Source organism: Lepidochelys kempii, chromosome 9 (assembly GCF_965140285.1).
Source record: "Lepidochelys kempii isolate rLepKem1 chromosome 9, rLepKem1.hap1, whole genome shotgun sequence".
Lineage (NCBI taxonomy): Eukaryota > Metazoa > Chordata > Testudines > Cheloniidae > Lepidochelys > Lepidochelys kempii.
The window spans coordinates 92,882,311-92,905,767 of NC_136388.1; the positions used below are offsets into that span (position 1 = coordinate 92,882,311).

Below are 23,457 nucleotides of genomic sequence, written 5' to 3' on the forward strand. Positions count from 1 at the left end.
GTTTCCCTCCATCTTATTTGTTATCTTGTGTTCCTCAACTTCCGTTTGTATCTATATATGAAATACAGAGTGTACAGTATCAATACAGTTCATGTAGAAGCAATGTGCTGTTCATTTTAACATACATCAGCGTGTTGTTTAAATACACAACAGCAAACAATGACTCCTGGGACCCTTCCCCTGAATACTTAATTCCTCAGAGATGACCCTCCAGGTGGAAGTTAAAGATCCCATGGCATTTTAAAAATTTTTTTTGACAAGTGCACAGGACAACCTTGGTGTCTTGCTCAACACTACTTATACTAGGAAAACGGATTCTAATCGCCGTGGCTATTGCAAGAGCTATTGTTCTGTACACAACACTACATTTTCCTACGTCATCTCTACCCTACAGTATGCCAATGGCAAAACCAAAATCTCTATAAAACAAGAGTTAATCACATGCTCTTTTGCCTTACAGTGCTTCTGAGAAAACCAGAGTTTGGCAGACCCCATTGTGCATTCCAAAGAAAGATAACACCCTTAAGACCAAACAGAACGGGCAACTACCAGGAGAATGGCAGGTGTGAAGAATTCCACTGTTGGAAGCCTTTCAAATGAACGTTTAAGAGAACAAGCTTCCCTTATGCAATTCATATGCAGAGTCTTCTGTTGTATCAAAGAAACCTAAAATTGAAACAAACACGATGCAACTGTTATTTTTCTTTTTCCTGGATGGTTACAAAGGAAAGGACAGCATAGATGCAACATAATATATCCATGACACACAAGAGTAGCCAGGCCATTTCCATCATCTTTCTAGTTGCTTTTTCATTAAAATCTTTTGGCTCAAGCTCAGATTGCTCCAAGAACCCCAAACGATAAAACTGACAGGTTTAATCAAGTAGAGTGTATAATAGATAATCGCCCATTTTACTACTGTGTCTTTTTTTTAAATCATGGCACTTACCTCTTAATATTAGCAAATTCATAGAAATTCAGATTTTTGGGCAGGACTACTTTGGGTATCAAAGTCTGAACATTCAGACATATCCGGTGATAGCTATGATGGTGGGGACTTTGAATATATTGAGGTTTCTTACAATAAAGGAACTTAGCAAACCTTCCTCTAAAGCTTTTAGGAACACTTTGGGATGATAATATTGCTTCATACATGACTTCCTTTCAGCTACTGAGATCAGTACACTTGTACTTTCTGTCGGGTAAGGATGCCTTTTTAATTGGTATTACTGTGCTGGGAGGATCAGTGAGTTAGCAGCTTTATTCACAGCACCGCCCAATTTGCAGTTTTGCTGCAAGATCTTTTCCCTTAGAAATGCTCCTGAATTCCTCTCTTTAATGAATACTGCCTTTCACTAAAACAAGGAAATAGTTTTGCTATATAATCCACATCCTAAAACCTTGCCTGAAGAAGTCTGCTGATTCACTGATTTCCTCCCCCCGCCCCCCCATTTTCCTAAGTAAGTCTTTCTTCTTTTTGGTTTTGGACTGTCTCTCTACTTATGCCTGCTGACTGGCATTTAATAATATTACTTCCACGTAGAACAGAAATAGCCAGTCTCTACTGAAAACAAAATGCTGCAATTAAAAAAAAAAAAAAAGCAATTTCTTCCTATATGTAGGGAGAGATGTGATGGCTAGAAAATATCCATTATGCTTCTGCCTATGGGAAAAGAAGAAAAATAAGAAAAACCTCTCTACCCTCTGCTTATGCTATGTGGTGCAATATAATCTGAAGTACTCAGACAGAAACTGCATCTGAAACCCTGCAGGTTTAAGGATGAATCATATTTTCTGTTCTCTGAATTACATCTGCCCTGCTTTGATTTTTGGAGTGAGGCTGTATCTGTTATTCTGGATCCAGATCTGGTCCCAAGAAAGTTGGTTCCAACAGATTGTGGCATAAGTGCCCATGAACAAGAGGTGGTAGTTGTAAACTGAAATGTAACATGTCAGTAAATATTGCTATTCCAACACAGTCCTGCGTGTTAAAGGAACTAAAAGAGAACACTGTCTATTCAGTGTTATGAAATTCAGAGGGTTGGCATGGTGGAGGTTCTAGACTCAGCTGTTCAAACTTAGAACATTTACCCCAACCTCCTTCAAATTCCCTCGTTTACCAGCCTGCCCACAAAGAAAAATTAACAGTGCTTTGTTCTAGGATTATGTGAAATTCCAAAAGTGCAAAATAAACTAGTCTCTCAGGTCAGCCATAATAGCCTACAAAACTCAGAGGAACTCACAATAACTGTGCCTGTGGCTTGCTAGTTCTGTGTTATGAGTGCAGGATGTTGTGATGCAGGAAAAAAAAAAAAGATTGTTTCCATAATTTCCAAATTGCCTTCTGCAACTGCTTACAAATCATGGCCTTGGAAGCCCCAAAATAGGAGCAAAGCAAAGCTCCTGTCAACTTCAATAGTGAAGGATCAGGTCCTAGGTAAGGAAGCATTGTTAATATTTTTTATTGACTCCCAAAACAAATTTTAAGGAATACATGTTTTAGAGGTAAGGCCCCATCTGCAGTTCTTACTCAAGCAAATCTCCCGCAGGGCTGGATTCTGATCTCTGTTACACTGGAGCAAATCCAGAGTAATGCCATAGGCATAACTGATATAACTCCAGATTTACAGCAATGTAGGAGAGATCAGAGCCCCAGTGGTTGACCTCAGTGAGAGTTTGCTGAAGTAATGACTGCAGGATAAGGCCTTTTGATACTAAGGAGGAGAAAAGCTGAATAAAAAAGCCCTGTATAACAGAAAATATGAGGCAATTATCTGATTACTTATAGGAAGAAGTACAGTGTCACAATACAGAATGTTCAAGGGATTACCCAGCTTTGAACAGTGCTTGCTTAACAGCTGCTACCAAACTGTAGTCCTGTGCATTTGGCAGAGTTTCATTAATGATAATCTGCAGTGTTTACAGCCTATAGGCTACTGAGCATGTGAAGAACCTTTTTTACTTGTATTTTATAATCCTTTCCCCTTATGCTGTTTTTCTCGATATTTCTGAGATCTGAGGAGGTTTATGTTTCAAAATGACTCATTCTGCTCTGACAACTGAGGAGCAAGATTGCAGTAAATGTTCCCTTGTTACGAAAAGTATGTATTTACAAACAAGAAGGAATACCATCTACATTCATACCAGGGTTTGGAACATCACCAGCTAATACATTCACTTGCCAATATATGGCGCTGTAAATGTAATGTAAAGAAAGGTGTCTTTGCCAGTTACTAGATATTCCTCAGTAACTTCGTGGACCTGTAAAGCAAATTGTAATTGCTTTAATCTTGACATTGCATTTGATCTGAACTTCATTGAAAAGAATCCTGCCATTATTTTAAAGGTAGAGTACTGATTATGATTTAGAAACATTACATTTGCCTTAGAATTTGGATTTCAAACACGTGCCCAACCATATCCTTAATGCAAAACTTCTGTGATATTAAAAACAGACCATAATTAAGAATCTAATTCCATTATGGAAGCAATTATACAGTATGTCGTGTATTAGGGAAAAAATAATAATTCAGAGGTTCAAAAGCCATAGCACTGCTAAATGACTACAACTGTTTTCACACACAGTATTCCAGTGGCCATGATTCTGTCATGATAAAACCAAAGGAGATTATTGTTTAATGGTAATTAGCATATTTAGAGACTTTTAAAAAACCGTATGATTCACGCAATGTCCTGCTCCAGCTGCTTTTTCTGTCTTAATGATGCTCAGTTGCTTGGAAGCCCTCCCTCCAGGCTTACGCTCCCCAGAGGACAGTGGGTGTGCAGACAGAAATCTCTTCACCCAGCATGCTACAAACCAGAAACTCACAGCTATACGTTATCCCCATTCCACCTGGAATCACAGGGTCATGAACACAGTATTTCAAGCAACTGGTGGGTTTATTACAGTAGCCCTCCAGTTTGTTGAGCAGCTGAGCTAGCCTTACTAAAATGTATACTTGAAAGAAATCCGCTCCCCTCCTGATCACTATTGGTTTCTATAGAAACAAGAAGGAATCTCTGCTCGTCTCTAAATTTTCCCCCTCATGTTTTTTGCCATTCCGTATGAAACCTTTGTTGTTGCTTGCACAGTTCTCCATTTATAGCCTCATTTAACAAATTAAAGAACAATAGGCTGGATAAAAAATGGATTCCCATTTGAATTTACGCAACACAATCCTACACATTAAGTATCTGTGGTCAATTCATCTCTCCTGGGTCATTTTATGTCTCAAGCATTTCAAAGTAAATACTTTAAACAATGGTTCATCACAAGAGTTAAAAGGGGTCAAGAGGATATTTACTTAACCACTAGTTGACTTTTTAACTTCAAAATATTTCAGCAGTTACAGTATTTAAATTAAATCTGTCTCATCAGTGTCACCATAAATTACTCTCTAAAACTCCAGGACTCCCAACCACATTGTGAGTCACCACCCTGATGCCTGCACTTCTTAGTCTTGAGATAACTTATGTTTGCTTACTTTGTTATTGTGCCCTTCTCCGGGGACTGCATTTGTACAGGAATTCCTAAGGCTTCTACATATTGTATCTACCTTGTTGTAATCACGAGGCAAACACACTTGCACTCAGTCATATAAAAACGTAAGAGCTCTTGAGCCATGAAAAAGATTCCTCGAGCAGAGATTTGACTTAAAAAATTAGAGAAGAAAATCTTCAGACCAAACAAACTAAAAAGGCTACATTAGCCAGAAACAACAGCAACAGCAGCAATACAAAGATATATTATTTCGGGTCTACTACTCCCTTCTGTCAGAGTAGCAGGAAAAACCCTAATTTCCATTTTAATGCATCTTTTTAAAGTCATAATGGCAGCAATTTTCAGTGCCCACAAATAATTTTCTTTTATAATAACCATAGTTACTTTCAGATTTGCTTGGAAAGTCTCTCTCCCGCCCTGCAATTATTTACTGCAGATAATGAGTTGCCCTAAATAAAGTCCAAGCACAGGGTTGTTAAATTATGAAATTGCAGCGTGGGCACCAAATTAATTTCTGGCGTCAAGCTTAATCAGAGGAATGACACCAAAATGTCTCTGAATTAGGTGATCAGTGCAACTAAAGATACCACTGCTGTCATCCCGTTGCCACAATCTTCTTATCAGCAAATATGCCTGTGTGACAGCCAGAGATTTTATTCCATGAAACGTTAAGTGTTTACTAATCTTACATTATTACATGCTATTACATTTGCTGTTTTTTTGCAGCATGAGAATCGCAGCATTACTGAAAATACCAGGCTAAATTTCACAAGATGGTGGGTCAAATCAATCACTATTTTAAATCTAAGTCATCAGATAATTTTCACATCATTCTCTCTCCCCCCCCCATATATATATACAGATAATCTTTCAAATTATTAATTATCTTTGTGCATCTACTAATAATGATGTATAGGAGCAGATTTAGTTCAATACCCTTGAGAGATTTGGTTAAGATTTTTTTTAAACTCATCAGCTGTTTCTTGTCCCAAACAACTGAGAATCATTTGTCTCATATTTTTACATATATTTTTCTTGGTCACTAACGTTGTTTATCCAAATAATTAGAAGTGTTTGTTACGTTCAATATGGCAGCTCCAATCTTTAAACCTGTCAATAATAGGCCATGATCCCAAGATTCAGTGTTTCATCAGCTAATACCCATACCCCTGCCATCCATTCATAAACACTCTGTTCCCATTTTATATGCAATTTTCTGAGGCTGAAATTCACAAACTTCTTTCTGACCAACTTTGAGGAATGATGAAGTGGAATAAAGAAAGGGAGACCAGGCAGTTGATTATGTAACATAATCCTGACATGTGGGAGAGATGGTAAGGGAGATGAGAATGTCAAAATTTCCTCCCAAATAGCTGTTCCCCCTCAAACTGACAGACATGCTTTAAAATGCCACTGATTGCTTTAAAATACCTCTGTTCAATTTTCCCATGACTAACCTATATTTTCAGCATTTCCCATCTAAATAAATTTCTGTATTAATTACTAGGTATTTAATATGTTAGGCACAAATCACTAAGAATAGTCTGTCTTAACAAGTCATCAGAAAGTTTCAAAAAAGCCACAATTTGCAAAGACTCCATCAAAAAAAAATTGTGTCTGACAAAAATATATTCATCAAAGTTCATACCTCCTTGGATACATCAGACATTAGTACTAAAAGGGGACCATCCCAGATTGACACCTCACAAAGACCAACATAAAAAAAGACAAATGACTGGAAGGTTTATTTCAATGCTCAGCAAGGTTTGCAATATCAAATATCTGTTGATCCACCAAAAAGAACTATATGGTACCTCGTATGCATTTTTCCTCTCCGTCTCTCCAGGACGAAAGAGCTCTATGCTACTCCATGTGTAGAAACCTATTTTATAGGATAAGCTGGACAAAGGGAGTTCTGAATAGCTCATGTTGAGCGTGAGAGAGAATGTGTATAACTGCTACCTTTTTATATTGTCATATTTTGTAGTGTTCTTGTGAAACATTAAGTAAACTCTTCATCCTCTGGAAAATTTTACAATTTTCTTCCCTTTCATCACAGCTGTTTATTTTAGCTTTGTTTGTTTAAGTTCTCTTTTCTGGTCATTAAAAATAATTACTTAGTACTCAGATGCAGCTTCACATGTTTAAAGAACTGTACATATATCAACTCACAAGACCCCTGTGAGAGACAGGGGGAAAGGCCACCCCATGCAGAGGGCCCACCCAAGGACTATGCTCCACTTAAGTCCTCAAGATAAGGTTTAAATGGGATTTAGATGGTGTATAAGACCCCTGTACAGGGGTGGATTCACAGCTGGTGCACAATATAAAGGTGATGAATTGAACGAAAAGGAAATGGGGTGCCAAAAATGAACACTAGAATAAAGTGAATTGTACGCTTCTCTTTAAAATGTGCAGTGTTCTATGTACATTGAATATATACTTCATAAAAAATACTCGTAGAATCTAACGGTTTTTGACAGTGACTGGAAGTAAATATTTTCAATGCATGCTTTATTGAGATGGTCAGCATATCTATGACATACAAAAAGTATAAGGCTTATATTAATAGCTAAATGATAATTTCAGAAAAGCTTTTCTGAAGGTTGCTACATCATCTGTAAGCAATTGCTATGGTACACTAAGAGTTTGGGGGTTTCTAATGTGGCCAAAGGGAAAAGTTACCCAGCAAAAAACTATACACCTTCTAGGAGAAAAAAACTCCTAAGAAATAGATATTCTTTATTGGTTCAATATAACATGCCTTCATCCTCACCCCATATACAACTTCAAGTCCTCGATATCTTGCGTGAGACCATCTCCAGCTTTACCAAATGCAATGAAATGGAATCGCAGCATATTTGCTATGACCACTATTACAAGATTATGTAGCAAAACAAGAATATCCAGTTGTTGGCTATTGATTTATCGATAAAACAGTAACTGTAAAAATGATGAAAGAGGTTCTATACTAGATAGCCTTGTGAAACAGTTTATTACTTAAGCATTAATGACCCGTTTAGAGGTCATTACTGGTCAGGTAATGACCAGCTACAGAAGTTAAGGGCCCGAGGCAAAGCACTATAATAAAACCATGCATGCAATATGTGTTTGGTTCCTCAGGATTCTATTAGGAAAGAAAAGTGTAAAGGGTAATGAAAGATATGTCCAAGAGGCACTTGCATCAGCCCTCTAGTTTTATATTTGGCATAATGTATATGGCTTTATTTCAACTGCACAAATCATTCCTTGTTTACACTAACACCTATCATTGACTAGGACATAAACAACTGCAGCTGAAAATGCCCAGTCATGGCATTAAACGCTTGATCCTGCATAGGATGATCAGATGTCCCAATTTTATAGGGATAGTCCCGATATTCGGGACTTTGTCTTATATAGGCACCTATTACCACCCACCCCCGTCCTGATTTTTCACACTTGCTGTCTGGTCACCCTACTCCTGCAGCTCAGGCAAAAATCCCACTGATTGAAGAATCAGGCCCTGATGTTTGCACATCCAGTACTGTTTGCATCTAGTGTGTGTATTTGCCTGAGATGAGGAACTGAGACCATCTATTGCTACATAACTCAGATGGCCTTTTCTGGTCCTATCATTCTGAAATCTTACATAATTATATTTTATTATTATTGATTGGTTGGGAAGGAGGACATTGTTTGTTTTCATTATTTCCCAGTCTCTTTCCTCAGAAATGGTGACTTGAGCATGAATGTGAACTTGCTTTCTACTGTTTCCAATAAATTATGACAAAATCAAATTAAAACAGGAGCTTGGTACTGATAACTCAGGTGTGAGACAAAGCAGCTGTATACTGTCCAGTAAGTAAGAATACAAGGTTTGGAACAATACCCAAGTCCCTAGCTCTTGGCTTCAGAGGCAGGTAAAGCATGTGGGCCCTCATAACCACATCTCACTCTTACAGCCCCATGGTATCATCGATTCTGGCCCTGATTTATGGCATCATTTGTTCTTGATAAGAGCCACTTGCCAACACTACTTAGAAAAAAGTAAAATACAATCTAACAGTGCAATCTTGAAAAAGAAAAGAATAAAACAGTGTAAGAGTTAAGGGAAAAAATCAAGCTGATCTGCACAGATTCTTTTATATGTACATTTATATGTAATAAAATGTCCTTGGTAGAAACCAACCTTATTTGCTCAGAATTTATTATTTTGCCCATACTAAAATGGGAATTAAGAATTTTTTTATGGATTGATTGACAAGTTACTTAATTTTACTGCAGCTTCTGTGCTATAGTATAGTTTGAATATTTATTTTAAAAAAACAGACTGTATTGTTTACATGATTAACTATAATAGCTCCTTTGAGTTTGAGTTATTGCAATCTTTTGTGTAAATAGGTTTTAAAGAAATGTTCAGTACAATGATTTCAGATCTTACCGATATTTCAGAGCCATTACAGCTAATCATACACGTACATATTTGGTTACACTTTAAAACTATATTCACAACCATAGTAAAATGCCTCAGGAAAAGTAGTTGTTCAACATTCACAGTATCCAATTTTTAAGATCAAATATCTTGGTTATTTTATTTCAAAACATCAAAGAGATTATGACATGGTCTAACCATTTGCCAATGGCATTAAACGCTTGATTCTGCAGCTCAGGCAAAAACCCCATTGACTGAAGGATCAGGCCCTAATGTTGGCATATCCAACACTGTTTGCATCTATAGCATGTGTTTGCACAAGACAGAAGGAATTGAGACCATCTATTGCTAGATAGGACTATGAAGGGCCTTCTGAGTTATCACTACGTAATTATTTTTCTTATTAAAGGTTGGGGGGGGGGAAGGAGGGATTGTTCAATCCAAAGTGCTACAGAGCAGGAAAAACTAAATCTTTTTAAGTGGATACTCTATATATTTTAATTGCTCAAAATATAGAATACAATTCAGTCCTTAACAGAAAACAAGATACCATGTATACAACACAGAACCTAAATTTAACCCAGAGCACATTTTTACAACCAAATTATAAACTGTTGCCACACAGGGTTAACAACAAAAAGTGCTGACGCAACGGTAACAATATGTTGGCGCCCATAAGCAGCGCTATAATTAATCTAAGTGTACTGTCGTTACACTAAATGCAGCTTCTGTAGGATTATTCCAAATCATGAGACTCTCTCCCCTCCACCCCCGCCCCAAGCTCAGATAACATGCAGTTTATTTCCAGTCGTGTACATAGCATGATTTGCTGAAGGAACATTAAGTCTGGAAGTAATATCTTAATCAAATCAGAATTTCTTCTGTAAAACAAATCTTTGGCTTTTGGAGAATTAGTGGCATCTAATGCCTCAGGACAGAGATGTGAAACTGTGAGCTGAAATACACACTGCTGGAGATCATACTCAGCCCTACTGCTTCAAGCCATTTACAAGTGCATCTATCCAACCTCCTACCTACACACCTACACTTTATATGGTCGTAAACCACTAATGCAATGTCTAAATTATACCCTGAAAACTCCAGGTTTGAAATGGGTTGTATGAAGATTCACCTCATGTGGTTTATTAATTTCTGCAAGAATAGAAGGCTCTGATTTCCTTTCGGATGAAACTCATTTAAACAAAGCCCAACACCAACCAAACATCCATAAATTAAAGCATTGTTGGTATTTATGCAGTGAAGTACATGTAAACTAAGCAAATTCTGCGCAAAAGACAAAAATTGCATTTGCAAAAGGCATTTCAAAGTACTGCCAACAGAGGAAAAGATGGGTGTCATATTTGGAAACCTCTGATAATTCACATATATTTATAATATTCCCCTACTGCCTTTCCATACCCACTAAAAATACTATTAGCATAGTCAGTTAACAAAATAAGACAACATTGTAAAGTTGACACATTTCACCAAATGATAGCTAGTAATTGACATGTAGAATAGAGCTACCCTGTAATGTATTTTACTGTATCTTTAGCAAACAAGACATTATTTATCTTACAGCACTATAATCTAATGCCTCAATAACCTTTTGATCAAAATATAACCTACAGTACAAAACTAAAATATATACCAAAATGAGTCATCTCTCCCCCCTTTTATCTTTTGGTGCAAAAGCCAATGATTAAAGACTGAGCATAAGAGGAGTCAATAAAATAATATTAATACTTGGCTGTTACTATTCCTTTAGACCACTTATCAAAGGTAAGTATTACTAGCCTCATTTTAGAGCTGGGAAAACTTAAATACAGAAAAGTCCTTGCCCAAAAACACAGCAAAAGAGAGTGATAGGAACAGAACCAAGGACTTCTGATCCTAAGTCCAGAGCTCAGACCACTGAATCATACTGCTTCTTCGTTCTCTGTTTCCCCGTAGTATAACATCTCTGATGTTTCAAATGGCATTAAACACATCACAGCAGCATTTTGTGAATACTTAGCGTAACTACACTGGAATGCCATTGTCAACATCATTTTTCTTTAAAAGTTTTTTCGGTGAAAGTTAGCGATAAGGGTTGTTTATCTAAAAAATGGAAAAACATTAGTGTCTAGCACATATTCTATTTCACTTTAAAGAAACAAACTAACAACCATTCCTCAGCAAATCAGCAAACATGATCTGTTTACTCTACAAAACAGCAAACCTTCCTAAGACTGAACCCTCAGTCACAACTGGTAGTAGATGCTCTTTGATACTGTTTTTTCATGTTTGTGATTTTTTTATTGATTTTCATTACAGACAGTGAAAAGTACAAAAAGGTAAATAACTTACAGCTTATAGATATTTCCCAACACTGCACACCTCACAGGATCTCCAGTAGAATGATGGGATTGTGCAATATTACTACTTGTCAAAGCTACAAGACCGGCCAATACTACATCTACATAACATGTTTGAGTGAGGGCAGCAGTAACAAAACATAAGACGACATGCATGAATAGACAGAAGAGGGCGGAGGGGAGAGAGGAAGGGAAGAGGTTGGATCAGGTAGAATGAATGTTTGTCATTCTTCGACCCATTTCCACATTTTTATCCATTTCTATCTAGAAACTGGGTTCAAATTTCTTCTGATCCCTATAATTACTCTCTACAGTGATAAGCTATTCTTTCTTTTGCTACTAACTCAGACAGGTCTGAACACCAATGCTCTATTCGGGGCATGAGCCTACTATCGCATTTTAGTATTTCACACCAACAACTAGCAGCTGACCTTACTTATTTATGAAACAAACCGAGGATCATAATATCGGTCACTACAAAAACAGCAGCAAATAATTCTACAACATTCAGAGAACTAGATTAACAACTCTTAAAAACACGTGTTTGAGAGGCACTAAAATCATCAGGCCTTCCATTCTAGCAGATGTTAATACCATCATTCATGCTAAGGCTCTTCTGGTATGAAACCCTGTTACTTTTTTCAACAATTACTTTTTCCCACTATTAAACAAATGATACTAGAACACACACTCGTGCCACAATATGTGCTTGATGAGAGCTCTATATTTTAAGAATGATAGAAAAGTATAAGTATGATATTCCTCAGTTACACCTTCCTATCAGGTAGAGTAGGAAATATGAACACTGGCCTCATAGCTATTCATCACATCACATACCCCATTGAAATGGTGTTGACTGAAGAGGTTCCATAGATTTTCAGAGTAACCAGAATTAAAACACATAGGATTCAACAGAAGTATCTTCCTGTCTTTTGCAAGTTTCCCATCTCACACATGTGAAAGTTCAAATGATTTCTCCCAAATGGCCACACGTGGAAGATGCCTTTATAAAACAATACTACAGTATTGTAAATGCTGTGGTAAGCTGCACTGTTTTGGATCATTACTGTATCATACAAAAGTATTTTCTCATAAGGGTCGCTAATTCTGACAACATTCACAGAGCATCCTTGTGGAGTCCACTGAATTTCACTGATAATTCACTGAAACACCAAGGAAACTACAGAAAGAACATTCAAGGCCAGTGTCCAAAAAACAATCAGAAAACAGATGTTGACCAAGGGCATGCTGTCCTCAGTTGAAGGAAGAAAGACTTTATGACAAGAAAAAAAGACAAAGAAGGAGCACAGAAGACCTAATTCTGTTGTCACTTGTACCCATGTAACCCTAAAACACCCGGATTACACGAATGTCATAGATGGCAGAATTTAGTTCAGCAAGTTTTGCTTAGCAGGGACCGTAACTAGCGACTCCGTGCCATTTAATCCCCCTCAACAATGTAAAAACGTATTCAACTCAAAACAGAAAGGAGGAGAAGGAAGAGGTTGGAGAAAGCTGACTGTTGAAAACTGAAGCATCCCAGTGTGGCATGAAAGCCACAGTCACATCGGCCTAGATCCTCAGAGATATTTAGGTGCTTAACTCCCACTGAAATCTATCGGCATTAGGTGCCTAAATACCTTTGCGGATGTAGGCCGTGGATCCTATTGAACTTCACAGAAAACTCATGAGCTTCCATTCGCATGCTTTGGGAACAATTCGTATGTTGGCCACAGATGATTTATGAGTTGACTCCATCTCAGTTTGGATGTCTGTGCTCTATACACCTGCAATACAGGGGAGGTGCTGGGGATGGGATTACAGAGTTTAAAATTAATGTATCTTGTTATGTGTTCGCTTTTAGCTCATGAGCTCTTTGGGGCAGGACTGTTATTGATCATGCATTTGTACAGCCTCTATCACAATGGGGCCCAACATGGTTGTGGCCAATAGGCACTACTAAATTAAATTAATAATAATAATGTGTTGAAGTAAGAAAGAGACCCATAAGTTTCTGCATTGCAGATGGTCACAGAGACTTTTTCCGATGAAAAAACGCCTAGCTATAGGATGTCTGGGTAAAGCATAAATAGTTGTACTAACAATCAAGAGGTGTATTTACACATTTTAAAAGTTTGCTTCAACTCAGCTCCTATCTTTCATTTTCAGAAGTTCAGATTACTAATTATTTTTGACCTAATGTACTTAAGTATTTAAATTCATAGGGGACAAATGACATAGTAAACAGATTGTGCAACTAGTACAAATTATTTTAACAGCTAAAAAAAAAAGATCCTAAATCCTTAAGCTACTGACTTTAGTTACAAAAGAAAATCATAATATTAATATCATTTTGTTACTCTGGTTCTTTAACATTTGTAATGACCCTGTCAGGCTTCACCTGACTAAATCTGAATTCTGTCAACTCTCATCGTAACAAAACGCAACTCAATGATAAGGCGTACTCTCCACAGGGGCTGAACAAAAACAGATCAATATTTGTTAGATAAAGGACAGTCTGAGTCATACAACTGTGTGAGAAAAATCTGTAGCCAATTCTTAGAGGAAACTGACGACTTACAAACATAGCAAAATTAAATCTATGGGTTTAGAATTAAAGAGGCTTTTTTTAAAAAAAAATAGCATACTTTGTTCTACTGGCTGATAAAAAGTAAATGTTGGGAGCACAAAAAATTACATACAACAAAAATTACTAATAAAGCAGAAAAAAAATCAGTAAAGAAGTAGAACTATGGAATCTCATAAACAAAGCCCAACAAAGACATTGTTCTATAGCTTTTTTCCTGAGGAGAGAAATGTAGCAACTTAATAATTTCATGTTTGATAGAAAATGGCCTTTAAATCCCTTTTAAAGACGACTTTTCATTTCTTTTCTGTGTTCCGTTTTATATCTGAAATCAATTAAACAATCATTAAAAATTGATTCAGGACTGTTTAATCCTGCACATTTGCACAATTTTTGTTTAGTTGATATTTGCTCCAGGGAGTATTTAACTATCATTGAACAAAATCTTGAATTCTTTTCTTAATGAATGGTGGAATTTATAATAGATCTAGGGCCAGATCCTGTTCATGTTATTTGGGAGAGTGCTCCTATTGAAGTCCCAAGCATTGCTGCATCCCTCAAAAGAAGTATTACTTATATTGTTTCATATGCCACAGTCATCAGGAATACTAACTGGAGGAGAGAGAGCAGATTAAGGAAGTGTAGATTATATATGTCATATTTCACTTTTAATATTTACACTGATAAACTAGTGACACTTGAAGCAACAGCTTATAAATAAAGTAAATACGATGAAATCATATTACAGTGCTAGGGTTTGGTTGTGATCTTGGATTGGCCCATTCACTGTATGCAGAAGTTTGAACAGTGCATTTGATGGACAACAGCAACTTCCAAGCTCAGTCCTTGTTCTGCTGAGAAACGCTATCCTCCAGAAAGGCATGTTATGTCAGGTAGCAATGTCTAATATGCCTGTGCTTTCAACGTGATAAAAGGGTCCTGGTTTGACCACAAGAGAGGTCTTAAGCCTAGGCATCAGTTATTCACATATTCCTCTCTAAAACTAGCTTATCAGGAGCATAGTTCCCAAGTTTAATATACTCATTGTTTTGCTGCAATAAACAAACAGGTGAACCATCTCAACATAGAGGAAACTCAGCAATGAGCTTTCTCGCTACATGTACTTTTTAGAGACCTCTTTCTAACCCAGAGATCCAAAGGCACAATCTAACTTTCGGGAACACTGGGTAGAGGGGAGCTCACAATTCAGAGGCAAGCAGGATTTGACCCTTCCTACGGCTTTATTACAGGCTGCTGAGGGTTTCAGGTCTACACAGAGATTCTGCACACCTTCCTGTACTTACACATCTTCCTAGCTTCCAGATTAGATTGCTGCAATGCACTCTGAGGCTACACCGTAGGGCTGCATGGAAGCTGAAGTTAGTGCAGAGTGCAGTTGCCCACTTCCTAAGCGATACTTCACACATGATACTGGTGCACCATAGCCCGTAGTGGCATTTTTTGGTGTTGGGTTTGACCTATGAAGTCCTTAATAGTTTGGATCCTACATACCTGAAAGGCTTCTGCGCTCCCTCAGGGAAACTATGGCAGTAATGACAATTAGTCAAGTTGCTCAAATATTCTGCCTCCTGCCAAAAGAAGGAGGGTGCTGGTGGCAGAGTATTTTTCATGAATGGTCTGAGACTTGACCTCTACCTTGAGCCCCCGGAGACTGAGTTGGTTGATAATGTTTAAGGCACATTGCAAAGCTCATCTTTTGCTTGGGCCTCTGGTGAAGCCAGAGAGTGAGAGATACAGTTCATTGACATGAGATGTGTATTTTATTATTTTTATTAGCTTAGATAAGTATTACCAAGGGAAGTCCACACTGCACTGTGTGTGATATACTTGGTAGAATTATAACAATTTTGTACGTTATAATTGTATAAAGGTTCCTGGATAGGTGCAGAATAACTGAAATAAATAAATAAAACTGTTAGCATGTGGCTTTTTTGTCCCACATCCCTAAAACACAGTCCTCCCATACTGTATAGGGTCAAAACTCACCCACTCCCCCCTCCTGAGGGCTGGCCGTATTTACAAAGGAACTCATAACCATATGATATAAACTTCCATTCCAAAAAGGCCTCTCTGCGGCTGCAATAGCCAGAAACTGTAGATGAGAAACTTGAGGAGGTACAAAGCATATGGTATTTGCTGGCCAAGACGTTCTGGAGCTTACAGTTCACAGTCAAAGAGTGTTTCTAACAGAGGTTATGCTAATCTCTGGTCAACGAGATATTCAGTAGTCACAAAACCAACATGGACCTAATACGCACTGGAGATGTGGAATCAGTTGTGCCATGTTTACTATACCACTCCAGCTATGCCAAAATTAATGAGCTGACCTATGTAAGAGGGGGGGAAAGTGTCAACAAGCCATTTCTATGCAGTGGCAAAAAAACTGAGATCAAATTTCAGCTTAGTTAGATCACTTTACATTAAAACATCACAGGCATCCCATTGTGGGGAGGGTATAGGAGGTACAGGCTCCCCAATTTGAAATCCAAGATTTACAGAACTGCTGCATATTGAATGATTATTCTAAGAGCATACTGAAGCATAAGGAAAGAATCATCTACCCCATCCATTCTGCAAGGCGTGTAGAGCTCAATTATCTTTTATTTTATATAGTGTGTGTGTGCGCACATGAACGTGTGCCCAACCACCTCTGCGGCATTATGAGTGTACTGCCTTGCTTTCTTCTCTGCCCCTTTGATGTGGTTTGCACCACAGTGGACCAAAGGAGAGAGCAGCCCCTACACCCCCCTAAGCACAGGTACTGTCCATGGGCCTTGTGGAAAAGAGGAAAGGCTCTTGCCCTCCCCAAGACGGCACCAGGTCAGAGACAATTTTACCCAGATTATATTGGCTCTTTTAGGTGTGTAACTTCCACGAAGCGCAACATCTGTGAAGACGCTTTAGCAAGATTTACAAGCCCTATTCAAATCGAAGGGTTATTCTGTGCCACCATTAAGTACTCTTAATGGTACTTGGTATTATTGATGTCACTATTTATGTAAAGCAATATAATTAGTAATGCTATTACCACTATCCTTCCTTTGTGTCACTAATTGCATCACTATAAACATAATTTACTCTAGAGGAAGAATGAAGGATTTTTTTTTTTGACAAATCCACTGCAAGACACCACGCCAAGGTGCAAAAGGTTACTCTCTATGCTAATGCTGATTATACACACAACCCAGAAGTTTCCTGACCTAAAGTACAAACACAACATGAAAGGTGATATATCAAACTGACACTATCATACGGGGGAAAAAAGGAAGCTTCAGATTTACGCAGCATCTCCCTGCCTAGCCCAACAGACTGCTTAAAAAATGCTTTGACATAGCACCAGGGTAGAAAAATTTGAAACTAAACAGGAATAGTTTCCTAATATAAAAGCAGAGAACCTACAGAGAATTAGGCTAAAGACATAAAGTCATTTAAAGCCCACCATAACTGCTACATGCCCAGGTCTATCTCCACTCTCATCTCTTTGCTTCTCCAACTGACTCCTTTGCTCTGGCCAGTGGCCCGTTCTGTTTATGGGGTTGGTCTTGTCTCCACACCTTCTTCCATGCTGCTGCCTGTGCCTGGAGTGGTATCCCTGAAGAAGTCTGAAGGACCTCCATTTAAGTGTTAAAGTAAGTGTTAGAAATCCAAGAACAAAGAAGACCTGAATCAAAAATTGGATCTTTCAAGTAGAACGGGTCAGAAAATTAGCTTTATTTTCCTTGTGGAAAATTTCAAGTTTAGGCCCAGAGTATGACCTACTTTAACCTGCTATTAGTGCCCTCTGGATTGCAAATGTATATATATATTCATATATTCATATTGACAAGTTATTAAGAAGCTTAAAGAAGGCATCTAATTGCAATAGCTTCAACATTGCATTGTCATGTCTTTGCTTTCCTTTTTCAGAGGCTTGTGTTTGATTTATAACAAATGATGAGGCCTACCCGATTCACACAAATGCTAACCATACTTACTGAGAGGTAGATTAGTTTGCTATTATTTGCAGTAGTGTAAATCCATCATTAAAAATGTTTTCGTGTACTTGTCAAGACAGAGGAATCCATTGCAAAGTGTCAACCATATATCATGACAATCAATCATATTCTCTATAGTTTTTATGCCTTTTATTCAGAAAGAGCCCAAAGAACATTATAGACTATATACAACAGGGATCCTTCAGCCACCAGTTAAATACCATCACTTCTAGGACACAATAATCCTACTGCACCAGTGGTAACACCAAAATATTGGTTCTTCTTGGCCTTTGGCTAACGCCAAGTGGAGTATCTAGCACACATGCAATATGCTCATTGCTCTTACATCTCTCCCTGCAGAACTATGATCTTATAATATATATACTACATGTATAAACACCACAAAACTTTAACTCAGGACTTTCAACTCCAAACATAGCTATCCAGTCACAGCCCAGTAAGCAAGAGACACAAGCAAGCCAAAAGAATCGTCATCTTGAAGACGGCACACCATGCTCCTTCAAAGGTCAATAATATACATGGACAAATCAGTTCAACTCATGTAGCCATTTCAGGAGTTTCATCACGAACTCACACATGAAACAAGTTGCTAAGAAAGAAGGAACGCACCCTCCTTGCTGTCTGTCTAGTTAACTTTTTCCAATGAAATGAGGTACTTTAAAAATATATAATCTGGCATTGTGTTCTGAGCTAGGTTCAGTTTGTGGTACAATTGTGGTTCCCTCTCCAAAGCTTCTCTACTGAAACCCATCACACATTCTATATCTGTTGGTGCATGCAGTTTTGCTTTGTTCATCCTCAACTGCCTATTCACATTCACTCTTACCTGAGAGTGGGCCAACATAGCACTGTTTCACCATTATATAAAACAAGGTTCAATTTTGGTACAATATTTTTATAATAGGAAATCACCATTGAACCCAACACGCTCATCCATACTGAGTTTATACTTATCTCACTCTCCTGCTTTTTCCATCTTGCCCTTCTTCAATCTCCTCCTTCTTCAGAGTTCTGATTACACCGCAGTCCCAATTATCCTAGTGACAGCTGTGTACACACATGGATTTTGCAAGCAGCTTCCCTTGACAAGTGCACAATGGTAGTTTGTTTACTTGGGTTTTTAATAAAAGCATACTACAGGCTACCATAGTCAGTGTTACCAACTCTGAGAATTTTATATCTAGTCTTGTGATATTTGAGGTTTTTTCTTAAAGCCCCACTTCCCGGAGTCAAGTGAGTATGTAAGGATCTCATTTTTTAAAAGTAAGTTTCAAGCACTCATTGCTGCAGGAAAAAAAAACTTGAAAACGTGACCCAAGTGTAACCTAAAGGCTCAAAAATCAAAAGACAAAACAACTTTCAAATGTATTACTTAAAAAAAAAAAAAGATGAGATTTTAAGCAAATCTCGTTATTTTGTGGGGCCTGATTAATGAGTTATGAATGCTTAGGGTTGGCAATACTTGGACATAATTTGGCTAGTACAGTTCTCGGGGGGGGGGGGGGGGGGACTATTTCTCTGCCGATACTGATCATAAGAAAAGCCAGCTAAACCTCTGAATGCAAAAAACACGTTTAAACACAGTTTTGGCTAGTACCGATTCCAGCGTAAGTAGGAGCTTGTGTCTCTAGAGCTAAGTTATTCGATTTGCATCAATCATCATCTCCAGTAACTAACTTTATAAGCTTTATTACCCCTTTTGTGAAAAAAGATGTAGCACTGAAGAACTCATTAACTCCTAATGATAAGTTTTGTAAAGGTGTATGTTCTGAGGTTTCTGCAAAAATTCCTGTTTGTAATGGGAACTGAGCATAGATTTCCCATGCACCACTTTGAAAATGTGGCTGTTTCTAAATGGGAATTTTTAAATAGTTTTTTTAAAGTTTCACCCATTTTCATCCATTTTTGTCCTGGCTATCTCAAACACTTTGAACGTTACAGGGGCAAAAACCTCCTCACCCTTTCTCAAGCAACTCATACAACTGAGACAAAAGGGAATATTAGTGTAAGTAAAGCACGATTTGGCCCATTATCAATAAAAATAGCACTCTGTAGTGTGTAAACATGAGTAATAACAAAAACAGAGTATTTTGAAGCCATAATTGCAAACAATATTTAAATGACCCCCATTAGAACGAAGGCATTAAAAGACACAGTCATTTTACAAGAAACAAAATAAAAGCACTGATTAGAAAGGATCATACAATAAAAGCTGACATTTACAAAAAAAAGTTCTGCAGTGATTTCTATATCCATTTACCAGAGATGAAATCCTATGCTAAATATTTTGAAAATATTGATGTTAGCAGGAGGGGTTAGTATTCACATTTCCTCCAAAGAATGTAAATGTGAACAACAGAATTTATAATACAAGCATTGTGTTGTAATTTAATTTAACCATGAAACTAATTTCTGTCTTCAACATTTTATGTTTTATGGTACGAAACAGAACATTATTTGCTGTGATGTGGTTTATTTAACCTTAACCTGATGGGTCCAACAGTGAATACAGATACATTCAAAGTGTTAGTAATATGACATGCCATGCTGATTAAAATTTCAGTTGTGTTTCCCCCATCTCCTCTGGAAAGTTAATGAATTAATGAATCTTTAAAGGACAGTCAGGAAGGCCTTAAAAAGAAGATGCCTTTTTGAGTAAGGACAGAAAGTGGCAGATTACAACTTAATGACTTCAGAATAATGGTAATTTCCCTATTTTCTTCACTTGCCTTAGCTCAGCTAATGGCTTCATTAGTGTCCACACTCTCCAACGAACAGAGGACCATGTCGCATCCATCTTAGTCACATCACAATAAAACCAGTTAAATACAATTCAACTACCTGCCTTCTGCCAGTCTGTACGATAAGATAGAATTAGCAGCACAATCAATATTGAATCCCGGGTATCCCTTTTTGCTTTTAATCAAGAAACATAACAGTGAGTGTATTTATGAAATGCAATTTAACTGTAGTACATATTTTATGTTGATTAGGTAACTACAGTCAATCAAAAAGGAGATAAAATGAAGGCAACGATTTTTCCTTTACTGTGTACTGGTCTACAAACAAAATCTCCCCGCACATTTGATCAAATTGACAGATTACCTCAAAATCAGCACAGTCACATAAAATACTTCCTGTCATTTCATAAACCAATATGTCACTTCACAAACTCATCTATTTAAATGGCTAAGTAGCTCTCTGTTCACTCACAATATGCATTGCAGCAGTACCTAAAGATTCCTACAGAGATTGGATCACATTACATACAGCACCTAGTACAAACCTAATGGGACAATCCCTGCCCCGAAGAATTTATAGTTTAAATCAGAGTTTACCATCTCATGACTCTCCCCTAATCTGAATCTTGAGTTTATGTTTCTCCAACGAGTGACATAACTGCTAGATTTTACATTTTTATCATCCTGTTTTTAAACAGCCATTTCTTCAGACATTCCAAAACCTCATAGAACCAACAAAAAGAACAGGAGGACTTGTGGCACCTTAGAGACTAACAAATTTATTAGAGCATAAGCTTTCGTGGGCTACAGCTCACTTCATCGGATGCATAGAATGGAACATATAGTAAGAAGATATATATATACACATACAGAAAAGGTGGAACTTCACCTTCTCTGTAAGGTGGAACTTCCACCTTCTCTGTATGTGTGTGTATATATATATATATATCTTCTTACTATATGTTCCATTCTATGCATCCGATGAAGTGGGCTGTAGCCCACGAAAGCTTATGCTCTAATAAATTTGTTAGTCTCTAAGGTGCCACAAGTACTCCTGTTCTTTTTGCGGATACAGACTAACACGGCTGCTACTCTGAAATAGAATCAACAGAAAGACTTCCATTGACTTCAGATCTCCTTTTCTTTAAACTTCGTATGTTTCTCGTCTGCTTTCCTATGCTGCAGACCAAGCACAAAGGCACCCTGAAGTTCAGCAAAAAGAACCTTCACTATTGAGAGGTTCTACCACATAACTGTAGCTTGGCCAATCGATTCCTACAGGAGGATTTAAATGTGGACAAGGAAAGTCTCCTTTTCCTCAGCGTATGAGGAAACTTCACTGACGAAGGCGTTTACCAAAAACACTTGCCTGGAGGATTTCCTATCTTTTGTTTTATTCCAAACTGCACAAGTCTAAATATGGGCTGAATACTTTGCACAATCTTTAGTAACAGGGAGTCAGTATCTGTCAGTAGATGCTGCAGAGTAACTGGGTAATTTCACAGTATCAACAAGGAGAACTGCCTCAGGGTAATCTATTCATTTGGATACTCCCACTGGATGCCATTTAAACAGCTGCCTGCTCCTTCCCTACAGTCACCATTGTTGAACATTTTAGTGGCCTTTTCTTTGCCATCTCATGCCAGAAAGAAAAGCTCTTCCAGTACCCCAAGGGTAACTACTGGTGCAGAAGGTAAGGAAGCTGAATAGTACTAGAATGTGTACTACTAGTACTAACCGAATCCCACAAAACCATATGGAAAGGGCCTGGAACAAGAGCCTCTACAGATTTTCCACCTTGGAATACTGCCTCAGGTTGTAAGTGAACTCAGATGTTTCTGGAAAAATGGATTCTCCTTGCATTGGGCCTGCCATTATGTTTCTTAAAAGAAGAATAGTTGCATGCCTGATATTGAAGGAGTTGTTCCCACTGTCCAATCATGCAGTCTTTGCGCAACCAAATTCCCACTGAAGTTAATGGGAGTTCTCCCGCTCACCTATTTGAACACATTACTTTCTGACACTAAGCTTGTTGTGGCAGGGACTAGCCTTTTATTTCGTGTGTGTGTGTGTACAGTGCATACCACAATGAGGGCCTGATCCCTTTTTGGGTCACAAACAGATATATTTTAAGGCCAGCAGGGACCATTAGATCTTCCAGTCCTTCCTCTTGTAGACCACAGGCCACAGAATTTCACCGTCCCGCTAGGTTCTGCTGCTGTTACATCGTCATCATGATAAAGGCTGCAGGATTTGGACTATACCCTATGTTACCACAACCCATTTCAATTTAACTCTATTATAATAAATGCTGGTTTAAAAATGTAACTTCCAGGAAAATTTTAACTAATATTTCATCCCTTTTTTCCCCTTAACAACATTTAGATAAAAGAGTGGGTCAGAATGCACACAGTTGCCACTTTTCTGTCAAAATTACACTCAGACTAGTTTTATTTAGTGCATAGGTCCCCTCAGAATAGCCTTGCTTAGCATGCAAGTGCATTATCTGCCTAAACTCTGCTTTTCTGATTAAAGTTTTGTATTTAATTAAAATGGTCTTTAATTAAAATGCAAATATTCTCGAACTTTAACAATATATTGTTTACACGGGACTGAGAAACGGCCCTCAAAGGCTCTGGAGAAATAGGTTGAATTGCAAGCTGTATATTCAGACTTCGCTGCTCAGTGAAAATGGATAAAGATCATTTCCCCCCACCCTTATTCGCTTAATCTGTTCTAAACAAACGTGAAGATATCCCAATTTGTATCTAGAATTCATGTACAGAGGAAACAATTCCCAAAGTCATCAGCTGCTCAACAGACCATTAGGACAGTTCAAAC

At 37.8% G+C, this 23,457-nt stretch overlaps 1 protein-coding gene across 6 annotated transcripts in view; it reads right to left on the reverse strand.

The window, feature by feature from the left end:
* The window catches only part of AFF2 (ALF transcription elongation factor 2), a 472,316-nt gene that overhangs the window by 420,463 nt on the left and 28,396 nt on the right, over window positions 1-23,457 (reverse strand). For 5 of the 6 annotated variants that reach the window (XR_012160619.2, XM_073358389.2, XM_073358393.2 and 2 more), the window contains exon 2: window positions 12,913-13,059. The exons of the other annotated variant lie outside the window; for it this stretch is intronic. Coding sequence is in view for 4 of the 5 variants with exons in the window: in XM_073358389.2 (XP_073214490.1) it covers window positions 12,913-12,977 (65 nt within the window). In the remaining variant the exon portion in view is untranslated. The remainder of the gene's footprint in view (window positions 1-12,912; window positions 13,060-23,457) is intronic. 6 annotated transcript variants of the gene reach the window in all.